This window comes from Bos javanicus, chromosome 5 (genome assembly GCF_032452875.1).
Source record: "Bos javanicus breed banteng chromosome 5, ARS-OSU_banteng_1.0, whole genome shotgun sequence".
Lineage (NCBI taxonomy): Eukaryota > Metazoa > Chordata > Mammalia > Artiodactyla > Bovidae > Bos > Bos javanicus.
This window is the reverse complement of record NC_083872.1, coordinates 111,034,196-111,059,444: the sequence shown is the minus strand read 5'-3', so window position 1 is coordinate 111,059,444 and position 25,249 is coordinate 111,034,196. Positions and strand designations below refer to the sequence as shown.

The 25,249-nt window shown below is 56.0% G+C and overlaps 1 protein-coding gene across 4 annotated transcripts; it reads left to right on the top strand.

The window, feature by feature from the left end:
* Positions 1-305: 305 nt before the first annotated feature.
* Positions 306-23,090, top strand: CBX7 (chromobox 7). 4 transcript variants are annotated; one of them, XM_061418564.1, is made up of 6 exons: positions 306-594; positions 2,750-2,793; positions 9,416-9,481; positions 13,485-13,551; positions 16,245-16,596; positions 16,988-23,090. In XM_061418564.1, exons 1-6 carry the CDS (start codon positions 526-528, stop codon positions 17,143-17,145), a joined length of 756 nt encoding a protein of 251 aa, XP_061274548.1. In that variant the 5' UTR covers positions 306-525; the 3' UTR covers positions 17,146-23,090. The 4 variants fall into 4 exon arrangements, with proteins under 4 accessions (XP_061274548.1, XP_061274550.1, XP_061274551.1 ...); XM_061418566.1 differs by having other exon boundaries at positions 308-594; positions 16,422-16,596; XM_061418567.1 differs by having other exon boundaries at positions 311-594; positions 16,524-16,596.
* The last annotated feature ends 2,159 nt before the right edge of the window (positions 23,091-25,249 follow it).

Sequence of the window (25,249 nt, the reverse complement as noted above, 5' to 3'; positions counted from 1 at the left end):
AGGCCGTTTCCAGACCCTCAGAGTCACCGGGAGGACTTTAGAAAACACTCCTGGGTATTAACATCACGTCCAACAACCCTCGCCTAGCGGAGCCCGCGCCAAATAAGTCCCGCGGGCCGCCAGCTTTGGAAAGAGACACGCCGCGCGCGAGGCCCGGGGGCGGACCTCCAGAGGGGGCGGGCCCGAGCGGGGGCGGAGCCATGGAGGGGGCGTGGCCGGCTAGGCGAGAGCCGAGCCCCCGCCCCGCCCCGCCCCGCCCCGCCCCGCCCCGCCCCGCCCTCGCCCCCGCCCGGCGCGCTCGCCCGCGGGCTCGCTCGCGCCGAGGAAAACGTTGCGCAGGTTCAAAAATGGAACGTCGGCGGCGTGAGGGAGCGCGAGGGGGTGTGCGCGCGTGCGCGTGCGCGTGCGCGCCCGGGCGAGGGTGACGGGGACCCCGCCGGCCCGAGCATCGCGCGCCGCAGCCGCGGCCCCGCAGCTCCGCCCCCGGCCCGGCCCGGCCCCGGGCCCGCTCGCCCGCCGCCCCGCATGGAGCTGTCAGCCATCGGCGAGCAGGTGTTCGCCGTAGAGAGCATCCGGAAGAAGCGCGTGCGGAAGGTGAGGCTGCCCGGGGGGCGGCTCCCAGGACCCCTATGGGGTCCCCTTCTGTCCCCAGTACTGTCCCCTCTACCCTGGAGGCCAGGGAGAAAGTGGGGGCGGGGGCACCCAGGCAGCCCCGCGCTGCCGGGCCCGTATCCCCAGCCCGTGCCTCAGTTTCCCCCGCCACCTTGTAGGGAGAGTAGAATTAAAAGTTGTCGCCCCAGGATGCTGGGGGCAGCTGAGCCAGCCAGAGCTGGAGATTAGGATCGGACTGGAGGGACCCCAAACGCTATCCGTTCTCACCCTCCTCTCATTAAATATGGGGAGACTGAGGCCCAAGTTGAAGAAACGGCTTGCCTCGTGTGTTCGCATCGGATCTGGGTCTCGAACTCAGGACTCTGTACTCTTGGTGCCAAGTCCTTTGAAGTTGGAGGCGGAGCTTTGGAAAAGCCTCCTCCCGCCTCTTAAGTTTAACTGCTGGACTTCAACCTTTTCCGATCGCCTCCACACCCCAACCTCCGCGTCTCTCCCCCACTTGAGTGCACACCCCCTCAGTCTTCCCCTCCCCGACTCCCAGCCCCGCCCGACGGCTCAGTGAAGCCGCCTACGGCGCTTCGGCATCCTCAAAGCTCCTCCCCCTTTGCCTTCGCCTCCCAAACGTACACCCAGCGATTTAAGGAGGCATCTGTTCTGCTGGGTTCGGTCCCCGCGCCTCGGGCCTGGACTTTGGCCGTGCCCATTTCCGGTGCACACGTTTGCGAAGTAGTCTGGCCCCAGGCTGGAAGTTGGGACTGGAAGGCTTTGGGGAAATTCCCTGTCCCAACACTTAAAACCACTGTCCTTTTATCTCCTCCCTGTCGCCCCTAGGGAGGCTGTAGCGGCAGGGCGGGAGTTGACCTCCTCCCATTTGACGGAGGCACAAACTGAGGCCCGGGCTAGGGAAGCGACCTGATCAAGGTCAAACAGTAAGAGATGAGTGCAGAGCAGGACCTCAAGTTGGCTCATTGCCGACTCATCTTTAAAGGGAGAAAACTCAGCACTGGTATCTTGGGCTAAAGGTAACGGGGTTAAGGTAGGCCATGACCTTTTCTTTTCTTCCCCCAACTCCAATGGGGTTGAGTTTTGTCTTCATGTCGGGGCTGCCCCTTCTCCTCCCTTCCCTTAGGGTTTCCTCAATTTGAATTTGTTCCTCAAAACCCAGTGCTTTCTATGCAGTGTAGCCTAAGCACGTACATTAATTATCCCTTTCTACATGGGGCCCGTAGTGCCAGAGAGTGAGGAGCATTGTTCCTTTCACATTCATTCAAAATTCTGAGGACCTCTTATATACTAGGCACCAGTCTAAGTGCCAGGGGAGGGAGCTCCAGCCTTTGCAGAGCTGGCATTCTGGTAGAGGAGACAGGCAGCAAAAGAGGAAGTAAACAGATGCTTTCCACTGGGGTTGTGTGCCACACAGAAAGAGAACTATGAGGTGGGAGGGAGGGTGGCCAGGGCAGGCCTCTTTGAGGAGATGACATTATCTTGGTCTTAAAGTTCTAGTGTGGAGGGGTATCACCTGTCAGATTGGGAAGGCCCCTGTCACCTGTGCGGAAGGGAGGAACTTGGCTCTTATTTTCTCACTCCTGGAGGGAGGGATAAGCACCCTTTCTCACGGTGAGGACTGTCTGCCTTCTCTGGGGCCCTGCCAGGGTCTTTTGACTTGAGAGTAAGTTGAGAGTCTTGGAGTCACTAGCCTGTCCACTCTGGGCCAGAGGCACTGTCTCACAGGGATGGGGCTGATGGGGCTAGAGGCCTGGGGGACTCCCCAAAGAGGAGTTTTCTAGGACTTGGAGAGTCTTCTAATTTAAAAAAAGAGCATTCTGGTCTTTGCTCTGGCACACTGGACACTGGATCTTTGGCCATGCACGTTCCCACACGTGACATGGGCTCCAAGCTTGTACCGCAGGTACCCCTGAGGTGTGTAGGGAGGGCCCAGTGCACTCCTGTGCTCTCGCAGGGAGGATGGTCTTGGATGGACATGGAGCAGCCAAAGATTGAGGATCTCTGGTTGATGGGGGTCTTGTGTATATGTGTTGGGGGACTTCTGTGTGCAGAGGGGATTGGGCCTTCAGCCCTGCAAGTGGTCCTAGGGGCATCTGTGTATCTCACTGTCTCCTTCTCTCTTTCTCCCCAGGGTAAAGTTGAATACTTGGTCAAGTGGAAAGGATGGCCCCCAAAGTAAGGCTTCTTTGTGTGTGTGTCTGTCTGCCTACCTGAACATCCTTTCATCTGCCTTTTCCCCGCTCTCCTGCCTCACTTTTCACTCCAGCTGCTCTAGTAATTGGCCAGCTGACCTTGATTAAATCGTCCTCTTCTCTAGGCCTCAGTTTCCCCTCTGCCAGCTGAGGGATTTGGAGCATATGAGGGTCAAGGTGGGTGCCAGCTTCTCTTCAGAGTTGTGCTCCATCTTCTGGTTGGAGCCTCTGCTCCCCTGCTTCTGGCCTCTCCTGGCATTCAGCGGTGAAGACCCAGCATCTTGGCTTCAGAAATGTCCACCTGCAAGGTGGAGGGGCCCTCAAGCTGCAGCATGTACCAGTGCCAGGTGGGAGTTTGTGGCATTGAGCAAGACAAGTTTAGCCAGTGGGGCATGAGTCTTCAGTGCCATAGAGCTGGGGACAGAGCCACCTTTGGATAGCATTCTCCAGTCTACAGAGCAGGTTCCCCTACAGACTTGTGAGACAGCTGTGGTTCTCATCTCTAAAGATGAGGTTCAGAGAAGGTAAGCAGCTTGCCTTAGGTCACACAGCAACGGGAGGCAGAGTTGGGGCTTGAAGTGAGCCCCTCTTCCTTGCCTCCTCCATCTCCCATTTGGGAGGCGGGCCAACTTGGGTCTAGGACCTCTCCCAGTTGCCCCGCCTCTCCTGCTGAGGCCGAATCAGGAACCTTCTCACCAACCAGTCACCTCCTAGCAGGAGTTGTTGGGGGGAGGGGAGTGAATGGGCAGGTCGTGGGGCCTCCCCATTGGCCTGTGGGCACCCCACCTCCCTTCCTGGCTTCCTAGAGATAGACTCCTGGAATCCCCCCTGGTTCCAGAGCCCCTGCTATCTGTGCCAGGGGCTTTCTGCTGTGTTGCTGTTGGGGGTGACCTGATGTTTGGGTCCTGGGAGTGTCTTGGACACACAGTGGTGAGAGACACAGCGGAGGGGAAAACAGCCATGCTGCCTCAGCTTCCCTCTCTGCAAAATGGATTCAGTAGTCCAGGCCCAGCTCTCCTCTCACAGGCTTCTTCACTTTGTGGGGTGAAAGTTCTAGGGTGTGTCCCAGATGGCCTGCCGGCATCCTGTTGATTAGGGCTGGTGGCTGGCCAGCCAGGTAATGCACTCATCCATTCCTGCTGCCCATTCCCAAACACCCTGAGACGGAAGGATAATCCCCTCCTCCACTAGGCAGAGGAGAGGTGGGCTTCCAGTCTGGGTGAAGGGGCAGTAAGAGGAGGTGGAAAACTAGAAAAGGAAGTGGGCATACTCCCTGGATACTCACTCCTCTCTTAGCTTCTGCACCAGAAGACATTGCATGGGAGTGTGAACACTAGCCTGTTGGCCTTCGAGGCATTGTTGGCTATTTTTCCTGCTGTGTACATTCCCTTCTCTAAACAGATGTATTTGTCTGTTTCAAGTTCTTTCCCCCACTTTTATTTATCCTGAATTAGTATGTCTGCCCATCAGAGCTTCAGTCACGGGAAGGACCTGGCATTTCAAGAGCGGTCCCTGCATAGTTCTGCTGGCCTATGCCCATGCCCCTGGGGCCCACTTGTTCCCTAACATAATGAGACCACCAGACGGGCCCTCATGACTACCTTTTGTGACCCCCCACAGGAATTCAGGGAGTCCTGTGTGGCCAGAAGACCTGAGGCATCTGACTTCCTCACACTTTGGTCCTTGTTCACAGCTAAACAGCTGGGATCCCTTGGACAGGTCCCCAGCAGAGCAGAATCTCTCCTTCCTCATCTCCAAATTGGAATGAATCCTCCAACACAGCAGTGATGTGAGGATTAGATGACACATACAGAGTACCTAGTGCATGCTTAACCCAGACAAGGCACTTAGTAAATGTTTGCTATTAATAGTAAGTTACGCAGCTGGGCTCCTAGGTCTCACCAGCCAGGAGAGGGGTCTGGGGGGATTCTACTGCCATCTAAAGTAGCTTTAGCCCTCATTTAGATCAGTCCTCTCATGTTTCAAATGAGGAAACCAGAGCCCAGAGAGGAGAGGTCACTACAGTAATATAAATGCCAACATGGTACCCACTTTATGCCAACCACTGCCACCCCACTTCACTTGGGGGACAACAGATTCAGTCACAGAAAGGAGGAAGAGAACCAGGGCTTCTTTATCACCCACTTTAGTCTCCCCTCCTCAGGGTGCCTTGTTTGAAGAAGAGGCTGAGAAAGAGGGTGGGGAGTGGAGTAGTTGGACTGCTGCTCCCTGCAGGCCTGGGAGCCTTGGCTAGTGCAGTGCCACTCTGGGTGGGAGGGCGAGTCAGACTCTCCTGCTCCCAGCACCCTCCCCATTCTGGGCAGGTTCTATTAATACAGAAACCACGATGTAAACCAGCACTCACTCTGCCAGGCCCCTGTTGAGCTTTTGGGTGCTTTGCCTGTTTTCTCAGTGCAACAGGAGAGGAATAACTGCCCTTCCTCCCCAGCAGATGGGGTAGAGGAGCTATCCTGCTTGTTCTGGAAAGAACAGCAAATGGCACAGGGAGGGCCTGGGGGCACAGGGTGGAGGGGCTTAATAATCAGCTACATGCTCTCAGCCCCACAGAGGCCCTCAGATACCCTACTCTTATCTCAGCCTGCCAGGGACCCTGCTGCCCCTCTTTGGGAACATTTTCTTTCCCTCTGTTCTTACCCATTTGTAAATGCTACCCCGTTTGTGGGGAGGATGGCCTCCATGGAGCTTTAGGAATGATAGTATCAGTTTATCAGGATACACCAATAACCAGGCTGATATCAATAAGCCCCTAGTAAAATCAGGCATTGGCCCACTTAAGTAATTTGCCTAATGGCAACCCAGTGGACAGATGAAGAGACAGAAACCCTCAGCAGAGGAGGCCCTCCCCCAGATCATAAAGGTGGCACGATTTGAACTATGGGCACTTCCATTTCCTCAGCTGTAAAATGGGGCTCTAGCCTCACGGAGCCCCATGGAAGGTAGCCTGAGACAAGGAAGGGTTCATAGCAGTGCTAGACACAGAGGAGGCCCTTCTTTCTCCTCCAAGACCCTGCTGAGTAGCGGCAGCAGAGTCCTGAGATTGGTCTTGGCAAGTGTGTGTGCGCTCTGGAGGCTTTCGATATTGACTTAATTACTGCTTGTTTGCTTTTATTATGTACCACATTTTATTGTGTACCACAAGTGCTGTATGTGGCTTAACACATCTGATTGTCACATCCCCCCTAAAAGACATGGACTATTGGTGGCTCTGCTTCACAGATGAAGAACTGGAGGCCCCAGCAAGTGAGTCACTTGCTCACCGCCGCCCCCGCCAGTCTCTCCGGGAGCCCGGCACACTGCTTCTCATTTGGGTGGCTCTAAATCGGAGTGGAGGGGTGCTGGGTGGCCTGGCTCTATGGGGCATCCAGCCCCCGGCACTGCGGGAGTCTGCGCGGCAGGGCCCAACCTGCGCGGCCGCGAGCCTGTTTACCCCGGCTCGGGGGCGGGGTGGCGGTCACGTGGCCGTGTTTACCTCGGAGCCGGCGCGCGCAGTCCCCGCCCCCGCCCTGCCCCTCATTGGTCGGCCGGGTAATCTGGCGCGCGCGCCCCCGCGTGCGTGCGTGTGCCCGCGCGGCTGCCCGGCCGCTGGGGGCGGGGCCCACGGCGCGGCGGAGTGGAGCCCCCTGTCGGTCTCCTTGCGTTCCGGCCCAACCGGCGGCGCGGAGACCAAGTCTCAACGGCCGCGCACTCCTGTCCTGTTTGAACCCGGGCGGTTCACACAGCGTGATCTACGCTCGCCACGACCTCTGGCTCCCCACACTGCGGAGGGCTGCTGATGACCGCCTCTTTCGGAGGGGCGAGGGTATCCGAGAGGGTGAGGCGCCCGTCCAGCGACCCCATCCCGCCTTTCCTCAGCAGGGCCAGGCCTCCTGCTGTCAAGTCTCACCCTTTCTCTGCACCCCGCTGTGTGCCAGGCCCCGGGTCAGGCACTGAAGACGTGGTCAATCAGACCGTGCCCCTCTCCCAAACATGTCACAGCTCAGTGCGTAGCCAGATACGTCGCCATGTGAGGACCCAAAGGGAGAGAGGGTGGCCAAGATTCAGCTGAGTTCCAACCACAGACTGGCTACTTACTGGTTCAGTGACCTTGGCAAGATGCTTCACCTCTCTGCCCCAGTTTCTCTGTAGTGTCTGTAACCTACCTCATAAAAGTGTTACAAGGGATGGATGAATCCCTGCGGTTGTCTGCTTTGGCACCTAACCATTACGGTGGTGGCGGTGGTGATGGTGATTCTTAAGATGAGGAAATTGAAGTACAGAGAAGGTTAGGGACTTGCCAGAAACCACACAGCAGCTACATCACCAAAAAGTGGGCAGGGCAGAGGAGACTAGAGCACTGAAGAGACTTCCACAGCTAGAGGATATGGGGGGTGGAGGGCAGACAGAGGAACACAAAATTCTCCCTCTTTTCTTACTAGGTACAATTGAGGAAATTCAGCCTTTGTGGGGAGGAAGGGTTGACGTCTCTGCCAGCTGCTGACTGCTTTCAGTTTGGGCTTTACCAAACTATGTAAAAAATATCAGTTTCACTTTTGCAGTTCTTCAGAATGAGCAGCACTCTGCAGTGACTTCTACAGCCATTCCCGGAACACATGGGGGCTGGGCAAGCTGGGGAGAGGTCACAGCCTGCCAGCCAGGGCACCAGCTTGATTCATCAATATGTATGGCAGGTGCCAAGGGCAGCAATAAGGCCCTGGAGAGCAGCTGAGGGGAGGGTTCATTGTGCTTGGAGAGGATGTCAGGGACCTCCAGGACCCTGACTCTTAAAGGGTGAGGAGGTCCCTGGAGGAAGAGGGCCCCCGGGAGGAGAGCACAGCAAGTGCAAAGGACAGGAGCTGGGATGGTGGTGGGCGTGTCACACTCAGGGCGCAGACCTTCACAGCTGAGTTCACGGGGCCTTACACAGAGTGAGTGTGCAGAAGTGTCAGTGAAAGAAAGGAGGAAAGGTCTGTTGTCGGGCAGCTTGTCATTCAGATATAGGTGGGACTATTATTAGGTTTCACAGTAATCAGGACAGTTGAAGATGAAGGTTTTAGCTTGGCTGGTTAGAAGATGGCAGGGGCAGGGCCCGGCCTCTCTCTGCCTTCTAATACTCCCTAATACCTACTCACCTCCCTTCTTGTCCAGCACTCCTGGGGGCAGTCTTGGCCAGAATCACAGCCTATTGCTTTGGGTGGTTTTTTTTTTTTTAACATGCCCATACACATTTGTATGCATAATTATATACATATATAAATGTTTTCAAGTTATATTTTTTATGTACTAGCATCTATTTATGATGAATCATCCCCCCCCCCACTTTTGGAAGTTATTTAAAATTTGCTTTTAAAATTATTAAAATAAAATAGCAAGCTAAGTTAAAAGCAGATACTAGGTAAATAATCATGCAGCGGGAAGAAGGATGGCTGAGCTCTGGAATTACTCAGGTCTGTCCTGGCTGTCTAGAATGCTGTCTGGCCTGGGAGTGGTGGAAGGTCCCTTGTGGAAAGACCTAGGAGTCTGCTGTAGGATCACTGCACCAGACAGTCTCTGGGCATTTACCAGACTTCCTGCTATGTGACGGGACCTTCAGAGCTGGCCTTGATGATGCAGGTGTGTGCTGAGGAGGGAGGGAGCAGCTGGGCCAGGCAGAGCCCACACGGGCTGGGGCGTCGGGGGCTAGGAACAGTAACAAGCACAAAGCACTTCCTGTGCACTGGCCACCTTAAACACGTGAACGAATTTAGTCAGCGCAAGAGACCTTTCAGTTCAGTTCAGTTGCTCAGTCGTGTCCGACTCTTTGTGACCTCATGGACTGCAGCACTCCTGGCCTCCCTGTCCATTACCAACTCCTGGAGTTTACTCAAACTCATGTCCATGGAGTCGATAATGCCATCCAACCATCTCATCCTCTGTCGTCCTCTTCTCCTCCCGCCTTCAATCTTTCCCGGTATCAGGGTCTTTTCAAATGAGTCAGTTCATCACATCAGGTGGCCAAAGTATTGGAGTTTCAGCTTCAGCATCAGTCCTTCTAATGAATATTCGGGACCAGTTTCCTTTAGGATGGACTGGTTGGATCTCCTTGCAGTCCAAGGGACTCTCAAGAGTCTTCTCCAGCATCACAGTTCAAAAGCATCTATGGATGGGGACATCAGCACAGCGATATTGAGCCACTTGTTCACAGTTGTGCCGCAGCCAGGGCAGAGCTGGGGTTTAAACTTCGGCAGTCTGGCTCCGGAGCCCCTGTTCTTCACCACGTGCTCTTGCCTCTCATGGGAAGGGACTCCAGGGATGTATGGGCCTGCCCTCTTTCAGTTTAGTCGCTCAGTCGTGTCCGACTCTGCGACCCTGAGGTGAACATGGGGATCTAGTCGGGAGCTGGACGAAGTCATTTTTATGGTGACGTGATCAGGATGAGGGGAGTTCTGGTGTTGAAGCCCCCAGAAGGCCCCCAACCTAGTCTGGTGGGCTAGGGACAATTTATGGGATTAGGAGACAATTACAGGCTGGATCAGGAAGGGGCAAGTCCTGCCCACAGCGGCTGTGGCCTTTGAATGCGAGGCAGGGTTGGAGGCAGGACAGCTCTGACCGCTTGTTTGTCTCCCCAGGTACAGCACGTGGGAGCCGGAGGAACACATCCTGGACCCCCGCCTGGTCATGGCCTACGAGGAGAAGTAAGGGGCTCAGCTGGCCCCAGGGCTGGGGCGGGGACGGCAGGCTCTGAGGTTTCATGGGGCCCTGTTGGTGGCTTGACTCTGAACAAGGGTCATGGGCCCCGGGGACAGGGTTCTGGCAGGGATAGCTGCAGCTGGGGAAAGGTACTGGGTACCAGGTCCCAGGGCAGCCGAGGTTCCTGTCCATTTCCTGCTGCTGGGTGATGTCAGCCACTCTGCTAACCACCCCAAGCCTCAGTCTCTTGGCCATTGTTGGCCACCCCTAACTACACGTGCCCCGATTTTCCCAGAAGGTAGGGGTTTCAGTTGCCATGAAGAAGGTGAAAATGGGCACAGAGATGCCTTGCATGTGAGGGGTGGCAGTATCAGTATTGCTCTGTCAAGCCCAGCGATGGACCAGAGAGAGATTTCCCCTAGAGACCCTCTCACCAAGTCTGATGAAGCTCAAGAAAGGTTTGGGTGTGGGGAGTGTGACTTTAGAGCCAGGACAGCTGGGTTGCAGTCCCTCCTGCTTGGCCCCTCCTAGCTGGGTGGCCGTGGACAAAGCTGCCCCCAAGTCTCAGGCTCCCGTGTCTGCCAGGGCTCTGCTGCAGTTCTGAGGGTGGGTTAGCGATTGGCAGCTCCTCCGATGCCGTGCGGGCACGCCTTTAATGGAGAGCTTTTGCTGAAAATCTCGTTTCTCCTGGTTGGAGGGCTTTTTGAGCATAATCTAGCCATTCCCTTCTGATGAGCCTTGGTGTTACCGGCCTCCCTGCCAGCAGACTGCCCAATCTTTCTGCCTCTCCCTGACCCATCGCCCCTGTAGAGTGCAGGACCATTTTATAAAGTCATTTTTGTTTGGTTCCTTTTAGTAACCTCTTGAGACAGGGATGAGGGTCTCGTTTGACAGATGAGGAGACCGAGGCTCTGAAGACCTAAGGGACTTTTCCAGGAGCCTCATGGCTGGGAGACAGTCCAACTAGGGCTTATCGGGGTGGGCCTCCTGACTCCCAGTGATGCTGTTTCTCTGCCCTCCCCACCCCCTTCTGATCGCTTCTCCCCCAGGAGGTCTCCTGCTGCTGGTTCAAAGGAAATGTTCCCACTGGTCTTTCCTTTAAAAATCACAGTGTTCCTGTCCCACAGCTTCTTTCTGTTTCCCGAGTGCTGGTGGGACCTTGATCCAAAAGGGTTGTGACACTGGGAGAACCCTGTGGAATGTCCTGGACTGTGGTAAGACCATTGGGCAGGCGTCAAGGGCCTGGATCAGCATCCTGGCTCGGCTACTCCCCAGCCGTGAGGTGCTGGGCAGGGCCTTTTTCCTCTCTGAGCCTCAGCTTCCCTGTCTGTGAAATGGGGAGAACAGTGCTGACCTCGTGGGCTCTCGTGGGGAGCAAAGGTGTGTGAGAGCACGTCATGAGCCATGAAGTGTGGACACTGGCGTGCGAGTGTTTTCCTCATGGTAACTGGGGTCACCTAGCTTGCACTGTCGTTGTCCAGCCAGTCTTGATTGAGATTGTCCTGTGTGCTGGGCACTGTTCAGGGACTGGGGCACAGCGAGGCACAAAACCAGCAAGCGTCCCTGCCCTCGCGGGGCTCACGTTCCAGCGTGGAGGCCCGCAGTGAGAGTAGGCCAGTGGCGGTGCAGATGCAGGCGTGTGGCTGCTGTTCGGACGGGGCGTGGCGGGGCGGGGCCGCTGCTTTCAGCCGGTGGTTGGGTGCTGGCGTTTGTCCAGAGACCTGAGCTGAGTGAGGCAGGGAAGGAGCCCAGCAGGCATGTTACGGAAGATGCACGTGGATGCACGGAGAGAGCACACTGATGCAGAGACCCTGGGCTGAGGAGCGGCACGGAGGCGAGTGGGGCTCTGAGCGTGGCTGGCTGGACTGGTGTGAGCTGGGCAGGGGTGGAGCATTGTGGAGTGGGCATGGGCAGCTGAAGGGGTGGGGCGCAGCTCAGACTCTGCCTGTGAGTCCTGGTAGAGAGGGTTTGGATGTTCCTTTGAGTCAGAAAAGTCAGTAGTTAAGGGACAAATGAGACCCACTGTCTGAGACCTGCAGACCCACTGTGTGGTTTGACTTCCTCCTCCTCTCTGGGTCTTGGTGAGAAGGAAGTGGAAGGGGGGTGATGAGCATTCTAACACCTGCTTTGCAGTGTTTTTAAGGGACTCAGAAGGAGTCTGGTCAGGGAGTCCCTGTGTCCTGGGAGGGCCGAGGGGACACTGAGGCCTGGCTGGGGCCACGATCCCCACAGCCCTGGACACCGAAGGGCCGAGGGTTCCGGGGTTGACAGAAACTGGTCCCTGGGTAGGTCAGGACTGACAGAGTGGAAGCCCCCACCTCGCCCTCCTGCTGCCCCCACACCCACAGTTACAGGGCGGAAACTTGGGCACCACAGGTGGGAAGCCAGGTCATGTGGCCTAGGCTGCAGGCCTGCCCCCGCTGGCCTGACGGGGCTCCCAGGCTTGACCTCGCCAGGCCTGGTGCCCAGAGCTCAGCATCTTCACCAGTAGCAAAGGTTGTCAGAATTGTGGCGTCGGTTAAGTGACTTAATCTCTCTGTGCCTCAGCTATAAGATGAGGATAGAAACTGCCTCCCTCATAGGGTGAGGGTCGCAGCATTGAGAACAGTGCCTTGTACAGAGTGCCCAGGACACGGTAATAAATGTAATAATGAACAACACTTACACAAATATAATAGACATCATCAGCTTCTTTTCTCTCAAGGCCCTTTCCTCCCCGCCGCCATTTCCTTCTCCTCTTCCTCTTTTTTCTTCCCTCTCTCTTCCTATGATCTTAGTCTTTCTACCTCCGCCCCCCACCCCCAGCCCTGCTTTGAGAAGCGTCAGGGACCTCTCACTCCCCACAGGAGCCCCAGGGCCCAGCTGAGAAGGGAAGCTCGTGCTCCAGACCAGGAAACTGAGGCCCAGAGAGGGAGGGTGGCCAGCCAGGGTGTCCCCTGGCTCAGGTAGGGGTGACCTGGGCTCCAGCACCGGGCTCTGAGACTAGATTCTCACTCTCCAGGATCGGAGAGGCCTGATTGGTCTGGGTATCGCATGCCCTTGGTGCTTCTCTCAAACCCTGGTTCTGGGACCCCAGGGCAGATCTGCTGAAGCTCCACAGGGTGGGAGGGACAGCTCCGCCCCCAGTGCCCCTGGAGTCTGATGCCTGGAAGCGGGTGGCAGCCACTCCTTTGAGGAGGGAAACAGGGGCCATGGACCTACTGGCTTAACTGGGCTCAGACTGAGAGACTGGCCTAAGGCCTCAGAAAGCATGAGTGGAGTGAAGCCAAGCGCAGTGACTTTGAATCATCCCTCTGCTCCAGCACAGGGCTGGGGCATCTGGCGTGTTGCGGTGTGTGTGTCTTTGTATGCGTCCTCAGGTTGTGCCTTGCATGTGTGTGAAGTGAGGAGGGCATCCGGCAGAGAGTCTGGCATCTGCTGGGGACTGAATGCAAGCTAGTTTTTCTCCCCTTCCCCAGCCAGACGATACAGGCAATGGGAGCCTGTCTTCCCCACCAGGTTCGTGCAGATGCCAAATTGGCGGGGAGTTCTGGGCAGAGCCTCACATGCAGAAGGACTCGTCCGCCATTCTCCTCAGCTCCCCTGGGCCCATTCAAGGCAAATTTGATTGAGAGGTGTCTCTACAAGTCTCCTAAGAGTGGAAACTGGAAATGTTCTGGGGGTTGTTCCCAGTGCATAGAGAGCAGAGGTCTGGCCTGACCTTGGGGCCATGAAGACCCACGTGTTTTTGGAGATGCCCCCTGAGTCCCACCTCAGCAGATGGGACCAGTGGCTGTGCCCTCACCTTTAGTCAGTTGAGAAGAGGGAGCCCTGGGAGTTGAACACTCTGCCCCATTGTCATGGCCTAAAGAGCGCAACGGGAGGAGCCCGACCCCAGGATGGGTGGTAGCCTGTGGTGGGTGCCCCCCTCCCCCGTAGACAGCAGAGGGCCAGGTGGAGCGGACGCCTTACTTACCCTTAAATGTCACCAGTGTTTCCTTTTCTTCTGCCATCTGCTTTGCACCCCAGGGAGGAGAGAGACCGAGCGTCGGGGTATAGGAAGAGAGGTCCGAAACCCAAGCGGCTTCTGCTGCAGGTAACCCCGCCAGCTCTGGTGCCATCCCTTAGGGCCCCTTGCTCCTGCCCGCTCACCCCACCCCCGCCCCTACCCTCTGTGCCTTTGTCCCGGCTAGTTCTGCTAAACCACTAACCCTCCTCTGGCTCCATCCAGGGCACTGTGGAGGGTGGGGTGGGTGGGGCACTTAGTGGGTAAGTTTCAGTGGGAGGAGTTGGGAAAAGTCAGAATTGGGGCTGGTACCCAGGGGAAGACAGCATGGGTGGGAGACCCGGTGGAGGGAGGGAGGGTGGATGTATGGCTCATGGGATCCTAGAATTTTGAAAGCTTAGAATCTTGTAAATAAATTGATGCTCAGAGTCCCCAAAATACAAAGTTGTAGTATTTGAGAACCTTAGGAGGATAAACTTGAGAGTTGAGGAAACAAGGGGAGTTTGGAATGTTAGAATCTAAGGAGATTCATAGAATTTTGGAATCATAGCCTTGGAATGTCTTAGAAACGTGTCATTTTGAGTGAGAAGAAACCCTCTGCTTGAGGTCTTGAGGGCACGCTGCTACCCTTTGCTGGTTTGCACTGAAAAGAGGATGTAGGCTAGACTGATGTAGTTCCGTGATTCAAGGCACGTCTCTGAGCTCGAGTTTACTCTTCTACAAAATGCGGATGATAACAATACCTGCTGTCCTTAATTTAATAAGGCCCACCTGGGACTTTAAAGCCAAACATAAGGCTTCTTGGTCCATGTGCAGTGTGAGCCATGTCCAGCCTCCTGTCCACTCTAAATTGTAGATCACATGAGGCTTTTGCCAGATTAGATAGGTCTCCCTTCCTGCAGTGGGTGTGATCCCTGGGTTTTGGTGTTGATTGGGTCCTGAGAAAGGGATAGCATGTCAGACATCTCCATGCTGAGCTCTGCGCTCCGTGCTCCTCACAAATGAACACAGTTTATCTGCATGCCAGGCCCACAGGGAGGGTGCATCAGTCATCTGTTGCTGTGTGACAAAGTAACCCTTAACTGAGCAACTGAAGGCAGTAAACGCTTAACACCACACCATCTCAGTGAGTCAGGAGTCAGGGAGTACCTTAGCTGGTTCCTTAGTGATTCTGGCTCAGATTACTAAGCTGATGTCAGCTGGAAATCCACTCATCTGAAGGCTTGATCGGGGCTGGAGGATCTGCTCCTAACATGGCTACCCATGTGCCTGGTGCATCAGTGCTGGATGTTGACAGGAGGCCTGGTTCCTCAGTGCTGGGCCTCTCCATAGGGCTGCTGGCTGGCCTCATAGTAGGGCCACTAGCCTCCCCTAGGGTTGGGTAAACAGAGAGCAAGGACAAAGCACCGTGTCCTTAGTGACTTAGCCTCAGAAGTCCCACACTGCAGTATTCAGTACAGAGGGGACTCCACACAGGTATGAATTCCCAGAGGCAGATATTTGGGACCATCTTGGAGGCTGGCTGCTATAATTTCTTCATTTCATTGATGGAAGAAACTGAGGCTCAGGGAGGCCAGTACCAAGTCACACAGCTGGACTAAAACCCAGATCTGACTCCTGGTGCTCCCAGACCCATTAGTAACTATAATTCTCTCATGAAAAAAAAAAAAAAATTCTCTCATGGTGAGGTAGAGAAGAACAGAACTATACGAGAGTTTCCTCGGCCTGTGAGCCAGGTTGAAGGTAGTTTCTGATAAAGCTGCCTATGGGATAAGCTGTGCAGTGCTGAGGCATTGCCATAGCTTCACAGTCTCCTCCCAGTTAAGCCCTCTTCCCATCGTCATGACAACCCATGCCCATGCCAAGTGATGGGGATTAGCAGGTGGGAGTGGAGCATGGCACTTGCACCTGTGATGACCTCTGTCCCCAGCTTGAGATGTTTGACACGCAGGTCCCATCTGTGGGCCTCACTCTCTTCTGGGAACTCTTGGCCTCTGGTGACAGCAGAGGAGCTCCTGTCCCAGAATGGCCCAGGCCCTCAACATCTTAGCACCGAAGATCTTTCTTGGATTTGTATAAATTTCCCCTAGGAGTCAGTAAGACAAGTGCACAAATTTTAAAACTTCAGCCTTTGAATGATGGAAGCACGTGCCCTCCAGCCCCTTTCAACATGAATGAGGCAGGACATCGACAGGGGTCTGGACCCATTCAGGAACCCCTCCCACCCCACCCTCGCTGCAGCTCAGAGCTGAGGAGGGCCCTGGGGGAACCAAGGGGCATCTGCGGCCTGCCAGCAGTGCACTGTCCCTATAGTTGGGCTGCGCAGTGCACCCCAGCGCTGTGTTCACTTTCTCCAAGAAACTTCAGAGCCCTGTGCCTCCCACCATCTCCCTGGCAGCTGACCGTTTCAGCTTTGGGGGCCTGTTAGAAGCAAAGTTTCCTTTCCTATGATGAATAGCTCCTTAATTTATCGGCCGCAGAAATCCTGGTGTGTTTTCTGTCGGCCAGTTTTCCATCTGTACCTCTTGTCTGCTGCTCTGCCGTGGACCGAAGGAAAGTGCCCTGCAGCCCTGGCCCCGTGGCCCTGAGGCCGTGCCTCGGGGGCCAAGATGAAGGCCGAGCAGGACCTGGCCCAGGGGCTGGGGTGCTGGGTGGGGTGCAGGCTGGTTCTGAGCCCCGAAAGTTGGGGAAGGGACCCCGGGCGGGAGGGACGGCATGCGCCAAGGCGCGGCAGCAGGCGGGAGGGCGGGGCTGACCCGCCGTGCCCTGGCTTGCCCCCGCAGCGGCTGTACAGCATGGACCTGCGGAGCTCCCACAAGGCCAAGGGCAGGGAGAAGCTCTGCTTCTCCCTGACGCGCCCACTCGGCAGCGGGAGCCCCGAGGGGGTGGTCAAGGCGGGGGCGCCCGAGCTGGCGGACAAGGGCCCCTTGGTGCCCACCCTGCCCTTCCCGCTCCGCAAGCCCCGCAAGGCCCACAAGTACCTGCGGCTCTCACGCAAGAAGTTCCCGCCCCGCGGGCCCAACCTGGAGAGTCACAGCCATCGACGGGAGCTCTTCCTGCAGGAGTCACCGGCCCAGGACGTCCTGCAGGCGGCCAGCGAGTGGGAGCCTGCTGAGCAACCCCCCGAAGAGGAGGGTAAGGCAGCCCGGCCCCCGGCGCAGACCCAGGGACCCTCAGAGCTGGCAAGGCCCCTCGAGTTGTCAGGGCCCAGAGAGGGTCCCCTCAGCCTGCGGGGAACCCTGGCACCTAGCCCAGAGTTCTTTCCGTGGTCCCACTCGGAAGTAGCGCGTGTCCAGCCAGGGAAGATAAATGTCGTGACCTCTCCCCATGTGGCCAGCCTCGAACTAGGCTCTGACCTGGCTGGAGACTCAGAGGAAGATCTGGTGTTGGGGGTGAGAGGGCCGGAAGGGGGGTTCACACGCGGCCCTCCATGCCCACTTTCCCCACCTTGTTGCCAACGCTGCCCCCCCCCCCCCACGCCCCGTCTGTCTGTCTGTCTGTCTATCCGTCTGTTCCACGGCTGCAGCAGAGGCAGACCTGGGCGAGGGGCCCCCTTCTTGGACACCCACGCTCCCCTCAAGTGAAGTGACAGTGACCGACATCACCGCCAACTCCATCACCGTCACCTTCCGCGAGGCCCAGGCCGCCGAGGGCTTCTTCCGAGACCGCAGCGGGAAGTTCTGATCCGCCATTTTTAACTCTTCTTAAACTGTTTTCTGGGGCTCGGGGTGGGGACTTCCGGAAATGAGGGGGTTAGGGCGGGATAATTATTTTATTTAAAAAAAAAACAACAACAACGAAAACATTGACCAGGAGAAGGGGTGATGCTCCCAACACTGTCCCGCCCACCCGCCCCTTTCTCTGCGCGGACGGACAGACAGACGTTTACAGAGCTGGGGCGGGGCGGGGCCTGGGCAGGCCTGGCACTGCTCTGTCACTTGGGACGCCGTCTCCAGGGTAGGACGGGGACAGGGCCAGCCTCCCCCGGACCCCTCTGGCCTGCTTCTTCTCCGGAGAGATAGCAACCGGCCCCGGGACTAAAGGAGGACGGGAAGACCTGAACCTTCCCCCCGAGCACCTTGCCCCCGTTTCTGGTTGGTTACCCCTTTTCCCTTCTGTGTGTGTGTTTGGGGAGGGGTCTTTCCTTTTAACTTTGCACTCCAGCTCTTCGAGGGAGATGGAGACTGGCTTTGAGCAAAAGCGACGGGGTCTGAGAGCTTAGGGGCAGCCGGGAAGGGTTGGAGATGGCTGGGCACAACCCAGAAAGGTCTTTCCCTTCCCCGGGTGGGGTGGTTGCCAGCTAATGAACCCCTTCGCTGAGAGCTACTCCCCAGCCCACCCCACCCCACCTGGCCTGTGAAAACCGGTCACATGCGCACCTGGCCTCACAGGTGTGTGCACTGTCCTTCGTGCCCTCGTGACTGCACGCACATGTCCGTAGCCGTGTGCAGCAGGTCTTGGAAACTTCCTGTATAGAAGCCCTGACCAGGTGAATGGGGGGTGGAGGGGGTGGGGTGAATCACAGCATAAAAGAGCTTGCCATAGGCAACCCCCAGCGCTTCACCTGACAGGACCTGTCCAATCAGCGTGCTGGCGCCCTCACTGGAGGGCAGGGGTCGGCTGGGGCGGGGCGGCCAGATGGCCTCCAGTGCTCCAGGTGTGGGATGCCCTCTTGAGGTTTCACCTGGCCAGTCACATGTGTGCCCTGCACCAGCGCAGTCACGGGTGTGCAAGTGTGTGTGTGTATGCCCTGCATCAGCGCAGTCATAGGCGTGCAAGTGTGTGCATGTGTGCCCTGCATCAGCGCAAGCTCTGAGGCACTTGGGTTCCATTCCTCTCCTGCGCGCCCTCTCCCCGCCGGGGCCCCTGTTCTCTCTGACTCAGGTGACTTTCCAGCTCTTCCCCTCCCCTCTTTTTCTGCACCCCCCCCCCCAACTCAGCCAACCAGACGTGGGTGTGGGTGGTCAGGGAGGGAGAGAGCGTCCCACCACCTTCTCAGGGCAGCCCTTGACTCCTGACACCCTTCCTCCTCCTGTTGTGGGTCTTCTCTGCATCCACCCTCAACGCTGCAGCTGGGACTAACCTTGTTTCCCCCTGGGGGGACCTCTGTCATGTCTTCCTGTGATCGGGCTGTAGCGGAGGGCGGGTCAGGCTGTGTCCAAGCCCCGCCCCCTGCCCCCGCCCTGGTAGGGCCTGTGTCTGCCAGAAGAGGGGGCGCTCTGTTTCTAGTTTGCACAGAGGCGTCCTGTGGACTAGTGGCTTCTCCCCGTAGTGAGGAGTGACCTCTTCCCTACCCTGGCCCTGTAGGGGAGAAGCCAGGTTGGGGGTGGGCACCAGGGGAGCAAGCACAAGACTGGCTCCCTCCCCTGTCCCCATCTCAGGCCAGGCACTGGGTCCCGACCCCCGCTCCCTGCCCCAGGGCCAGCTCCATGCTCTGCTTTGTCCTCAGGAAGTAGGCAGAATCCTGCTGAGGCTCCTCCAATAGGGCAGTTCTTCCCCAGACCCCTTCTTCCCAAGTTCCCAAACCAAAGACACCCTGCAACCCCATTTTTCTTTGGGGTGCCTTGCTGGCCAAATTCCAGATCGCTGCGTGTGGGTCCCCTCTTCCTCCTCAGTCCTTTGTTGTCCAGGGTCAATTCAGTGCTTCCACTGGGGGATGGCACCACCCCCAACCCCGTGACTTGATTGACCCCCAGCCTAGGGGTTTGTGTCTAGAGGAGTATGTGGGGGTGGACCGGGGAACCGAGGGGCTGTGGGGAACCCTCCTTCCTCGAGCCCTGGGGAGGGGATGGGCAGCCAGAGTGGACCGATGTCCCAGGTCAGGGGCTCCTGGCAGAGGGGAGGGTGGTGGCAGGGGCCTCGCTGTGATAGAAAGATGCTGGCCCTGGCTTTGAACTTGACTGGCAGCTTCCAATAGAAGTCACACCCACCCCATCCCTGGGGACAGGTGGCCTCCTCCGCCCTCACTTTGAAGAGCTGTTTGCATCATGTGCTGGTTTGGGGGGGTGCTCTTTTGTGGGACGAGGTGGCTGCTGTGGTGGAACACTGCTTGACTCTCAACCCTTCACGGCCTGCAGGGTGCCCTGCTGTCTGGAGGGCTGAACCCTGGCAGCCAAAGCTCTTAGGACCTACCCACCCAGGACACAGGACGGAGACCTTTGCGAGGGGTTGGAAGTGGCCTTCAGGCCTTCTCCAGCCCTGAGCATCCCAGTGGGGCTTGGGGTGAGGGGAAAAGCTGGGCACGACCTTCCTCCCCACCCCATAGCCACCCCAGAAGGCCAGTACTCACTTGGGGAGGGGGCATTGAAAAAGTTGGACCACCTGCCTTTCCTTCCCCCAGGCCCACCTGTTTTGAATGTAGAGACCGGTTGGTACTTTTGTTTTGCTGTGGGGTGGGGCAAAGGGCATGTTCTCTGCCCCTGGCACAGCCACCCCCCTGCTGATGCCGCAGGCCACTCCAGGACCACCTCTGCTCTCAGGATGGTGGTCCTGTCGCCAGCTTCCTCCTTGGCTCCTGCCCCGGGAGAGGGCGCTTCGCTGGTCCGGTGGTTTTTGCCTTTGCTTTATAACTGGCCCGCCGGGCCTCCAGGGCTCAGCACAAGAACGCTTCCTTTGCACAGAATGAGCGTCGAGCTTTGTTCAGACTAAATGAATGTATTTGGGAGGGGTTGGGGGGCACGAGTCAATTCCAAGCACATGCCTTTTCTGAGTGAGCGTGTGCGGGGAGAGCTGGAGCAGATGCAGAGCGTGGTTTTATTTTTCTACTGATGTTGGTAAGAGACTGTATAGCATCTATTTATTTAGATGATTTATCTGGTAAATGAGGCAAAAAATATTAAAACATTAAAGATGATTTTAGAAAAAAAGCTTTTGGACACCTGATCTTTGCTTGCGATGGCGTCACAGCCATGCCGAGGGAAGAGCTGCATCCCTGGGGTGAGCCCTCCAGACCTCTCAGACCCATCCCCGCCCCAGATCCATCTTGGCAATACACTGGGCCAGCGCCAGGCATCCTCATTGGCTTGTTAATCTTGAGATCGGGAGGTGCTCTCGTACCTGTACATTCTCCCTGTCTGGTTAATTTTCCCCTCTAAGTCTCAGACCCTCACATGCAGCCCCACACGTGGTCTCAGTACTCCCACTCCTGTGTGTCAGTGGGCCTTACAGTTCTTCAGGAGGATAAGGCATTTCCTCCTGGGAAGGAGTGAGCTGTCTCTGGACAATGCTGGGATGAGGAGGGGAGGTGAAGGTGAATTGAGAAGGAAAAGAGTGACCTTGAGGGATATCTGCCTCAGGTGTGGCCCTCACATGGGCACCAGGTGGTCCATAGGCTAACAATGCCAGCCAGAGGAGTCAGGGGATTCTGGTGGGCAAGGTTCTTAGATCCTTTATCCCTAATGTTTTCATCCCAGGGCTTCGGGTTCTGATTCCTTCCTGTTGGCCCTCAGCATAAGAGGCCCGTGAGGCCGTTTGTTCAGTCTCCTTTGCAGCTCTGCCTCTCTTAACGACTAAATGTTGGGCCCCACGGCCCGCAGGATATGTCCCATGGCTGCCAGATACGTCAGGGGCCTTTTAAACACTAATAAATAAAATGCAAAAAATATGATTCATTTACATACACGAGGAGCTTCCCAGGTGGTGCTAGGGGTAAATGCAGGTGACATAAGAGATGTGGGTTCAGTCCCTAGGTTGGGAAGATCCCCTGGAGAAAGAAATGGCAACCCACTCCAGTATTCTTGCCTGGAGAATCCCATGGACAGAGGAGCCTGGTGGGCTACAGTTCACGGGTTGCAAAGTCAGACACTACCGAAGGGACTTGGCACACACACCACACACATACATCTATGAAAAATAACTATACTCTCCAAAACAACATCTAGAAGAGGGACTTCCCTGGCAGTCCAGTGATTAAGAATCTACCTTCCAGTGCTGGGGATGAGGGTTAAATACCTGATCTTGGAACTAAGAATCCCATATGCTGCAGGGCAAGTACTGAGCCCGAGAACCACAGCTAGAGAAGTCCAGGTTCCGCAACAAAGCCCATGGGCTGCAACCAAGACCTGATGCAGCCGAATAAATAAAATATTTAAAATAGAAAAAACCTAGAAGGCCCAAGTTGAGAGTGGGCTGACCTGGGTCTGCCAATTCTTTGTTCGAGCTTTCACACTGAGCCAAGTCCACATTCAGGGCCACCGTCTTGTATCCAATGCTTTATCTCTGCCGCCCGTCCCAGGGCACCGCACAGTCAGGAATTATCACAGAGGTCTGACTGTGGGGGACCTGTTTCCATGTCCCACCCTACGGATCTGCTTTTGAGACCCATGTCCACAACTCTGTCTTAGCTTCAGTTTCTGTTACGGATGGAATTGTGTTTCCAGAACCAGCCCCACCCTCCTCACCTCCCTGAATGCACAAGTTGAAGTCTCGACCTCCAGGGCTTCAGAGTATGACTTTGTTTGGAGATTGAGTCTTTACAGAGATAATCAAGTGTAAATGATATCATTAGCCTGGACCCTAATCCAATTTGACTGGTGGGAAATTTGGGCCCGAGACAGAGAGGGGAAATGATAAGAACAGACACAGGGAGAAGGTGGCCGTCTACCAACCGAGGAGAGAGGCCTGGAACACATCCTTCCCTCAGCCTCAGAAAGAACCAGCCCTGCCAACACTTTGATCCCAGACTTCCAACCCCCAAACTGTGTCGGAATAAATTTCTGTTTTTAAGCCATCCAGTCTTACTTCATTAGAGCAGCTAGCTCCTGAAAACTGCTACGGTATCTATGAGAACAGAGTCTGAGACTAGGCTTGGGTATAGGTCTGAGACTTTATTTTGGAGGTGGTCCCAGGGAGCAGGGTAAGGACTAGGGAGAGAGGGATGGGGAAGGAGGAAAAGCATGTCATTGAGGTTGATGCCGTGGGCAAGAGGGTTGATTCCACCTGGACTTTGTGAGAAGCATTCCAGTCCCCCGCCTCCAAGTGGTCCCCCACCACCCGGAGGACTGGAGATGGGAATGTTTATCTGAAGCCTCCTGTCTGTCATTGGCAAGGGTGCCGGGGTGCTGAGTCCCTTGTACCTAGAGGCCAAGGGTATCAGGAGAGTCCATGGGGCAGGAAGTGAAGATGGCCCATCCATCCTCCCATGGCTAAAATCATTGATGAGGACGAGAGGACAGGAGGCAAGCACCCAGAAAGAAGATGATCCAGCCAGCTTTTCGTTCTGAGTTTCAGGTGGCTGTGGGCACATAAGTGGTAGGTGTTGAGGCCCTGCCCCCACCGGTGCGAGGCCTCGCACCAAGGCCTCAGAGGCGGGGCCCAGAACCAAGGACGCCGCTGGCGCTGACTGAGCCCCTTTGTAACTGTTGCCCCCAACCCCCCATCATCACCAACAAGCTTCCTGACTCCCAATTAGGCAAAGATGCCAACCCAGTAAATGCCCTATAGCGCCCCAACCGGTCATCTAACGCCAGCCTTCCAGCGGGAATTTCCTTTGTCTTGAGGCTATAAAAATTGGCTACTGACCAACGAACGCGGTCAACTCTCCCTGGCCTGTCAGGAGTTGTCGGTCCCCCACGCTCACAGTGCCCACTTTATCTCTGCTCTTTGTTCTTAATAAACTCTTTTCTGCTGTACTCTGTGTCTGGAAATTCTTTTCCAACCCACGCTCGGATCGCCTCAACAGTAGATAAAGCCACAGGGGTGATGGAGAGGGGGCCAAGGTCAGAGTTGGTTTGGAGGAGGCGAGAAGGCAGCATGTGGGTGAGTTCCAGCTGCTTCTTAGTTCCTGACCCGGGGGAGTCTGGTCTCTGCCCTGGCAGCTCCTTGAAAACTCCAGTTAGAGCGTAGGGGACTCAGCAGGCTCTGCCCTCAGCTCCGAGCCTTGACTCTGATTGTGGGTCCCCAAGAAAAGTTGCATAGGACTCTGGTATGAATTCGCAGCCTGACACTCAGGTGTGTTACCTGAATACAACCTGCTGCGGTGGCATCGTTACTGTGCTCATTTTCATGGGTGGGACAGACAGGGTGTGGTTAGCTCTTCAGGTGCACCTAGCCAGGTCGTAGAGAGCTGTGTCCACTGCCAACGGGCTTCCTAGGTGGTGCTAGTGGTTAAGAACCCGCCTGCCAATGCAGGAGACTTAAGAGATGCTGGTTCTATACCTGGGCCGGGAAGATCCCCTAGAGGAGGGCATGGAAACCCACTCCAGTATTCTTGCCTGGAGAATCCCGTGGACAGAGGAGGCTGGGGGACTACTGTCCATGGGGTCACAACGAGTCAGACATGAGTGAGTGACTTAGCACACCGTAGGGGGCATGGGTTAAATCCCTGGTTGGGGGAGTAGAATCCTGTATACCTCAGCCCAAAAGGAAAAAAACGAGTTAAAAAGGAAAAGCTGAAGAACAAGAAAGAAGGCAAGTCGAGAAGGAAGACAAAACCTGGAAAAGAGAGGAAGGGTTTAAAGCAAGTGGGAGGAAAGACAAGGGTCCGATGGAGCCCGGGAACAGGAGGGGAGAAGACAGCGGAGGAAAGGAGGCCACTGACCTTGAGAAGCCTCGTGGAGACCCACAAGGCCAGCTACCACAAAAAGGAGAGAAGAGGACCCGCAGAAGGTGAGGAGGGAGAGGGCCCTGGTCTGGGAACAGGCAACCACCAGCCTTCCCGACTTTCTGAAGGTCCCCAGCTGTCCTTGAAAGGGGAAGAAACATCAGCTCCCAGCATTAGGGCTTCAGTGCAGTCATGTACGGATGTGAGAGTTGGACCATAAAGAAGGCTGCTGGTTGAAGAATCGATGCTTTGGAACTGCGGTGCTGGAGAAGACTCTTGAGAGTCCCTTGGACAGCAAGGAGATCAAACCAGTCCATCCTAAAGGAAATCAAGCATGAATATTCATTGGAAGGACTGATACTGAAGCTGAAGCTCCAATCTTACTTCCCTCTCCAATACTTTGGCCACCTAAGGCAAAGAGCTGACTCACTGGAAAAGACCCTGATGCTGGGAAAGATTGAAGGCAGAAGGAGAAGAGGGTGACACAGGAAGAGGTGGTTGGGTAGCATCACCGATTCAATGGACATGAAATTGAGCAAACTCCGGGAGATAGTGAGGGACAGGGAGGCCTGGCATGCTGCAGTCCGTGGGGTCGAAAAGAGTTGCACACAACCTAGCTACTGAACACCAACAATGGCCTTAAAGCACCCCCCAGCCCCACCTTCTGGAGCTTCTACCCACTTCTTTTTTTTTTAGTTAATTAATGGATTTATTTATTAGCTGTGCTGGTCCTATGTTGCCCTGCGGGCTTCTCTCTAGTTTCGGTGCCTGAGTTTCTCACTGCGGTGGCTTCTTTTGCTGCGGAGTGGGGGGCCATATCTAGGGTGCAAGGCCTTCAGTAGTTGCAGTTCCCGGGCTCTACAGCACAGGCTCAAGAGTTGTGGCCCACAGGTTTACTCTTCGATATGTGGGATCTTCCCAGGTCAAGGCTCGAACCTGTGTCTCCTGCATTAGCAGGAAAATTCTTTACCACTGAGCCACCAGGGAAGCCCTGTACCCACCTCTTGCTGAAGACAGGCCTGGCTGGGCTGAGTCTCTCCAGACCCTGCCCTCTACAACCTAGCACCCCACTGAAGCTGACACTCCTAGTCTCTGTATCAGTGTCCCAAGGCCACCAGAACAAAGGACCACAGGAGGGGGTGAGGTAGGGACTGGAGCAGGACCTCACACTTCTAGAGGCTAGGAGCTTGAGGTCTCGGAGGTGGATGAGCTGTTTCTCCTGAGGCTTCTCTCTTTGGCTTGTAGACG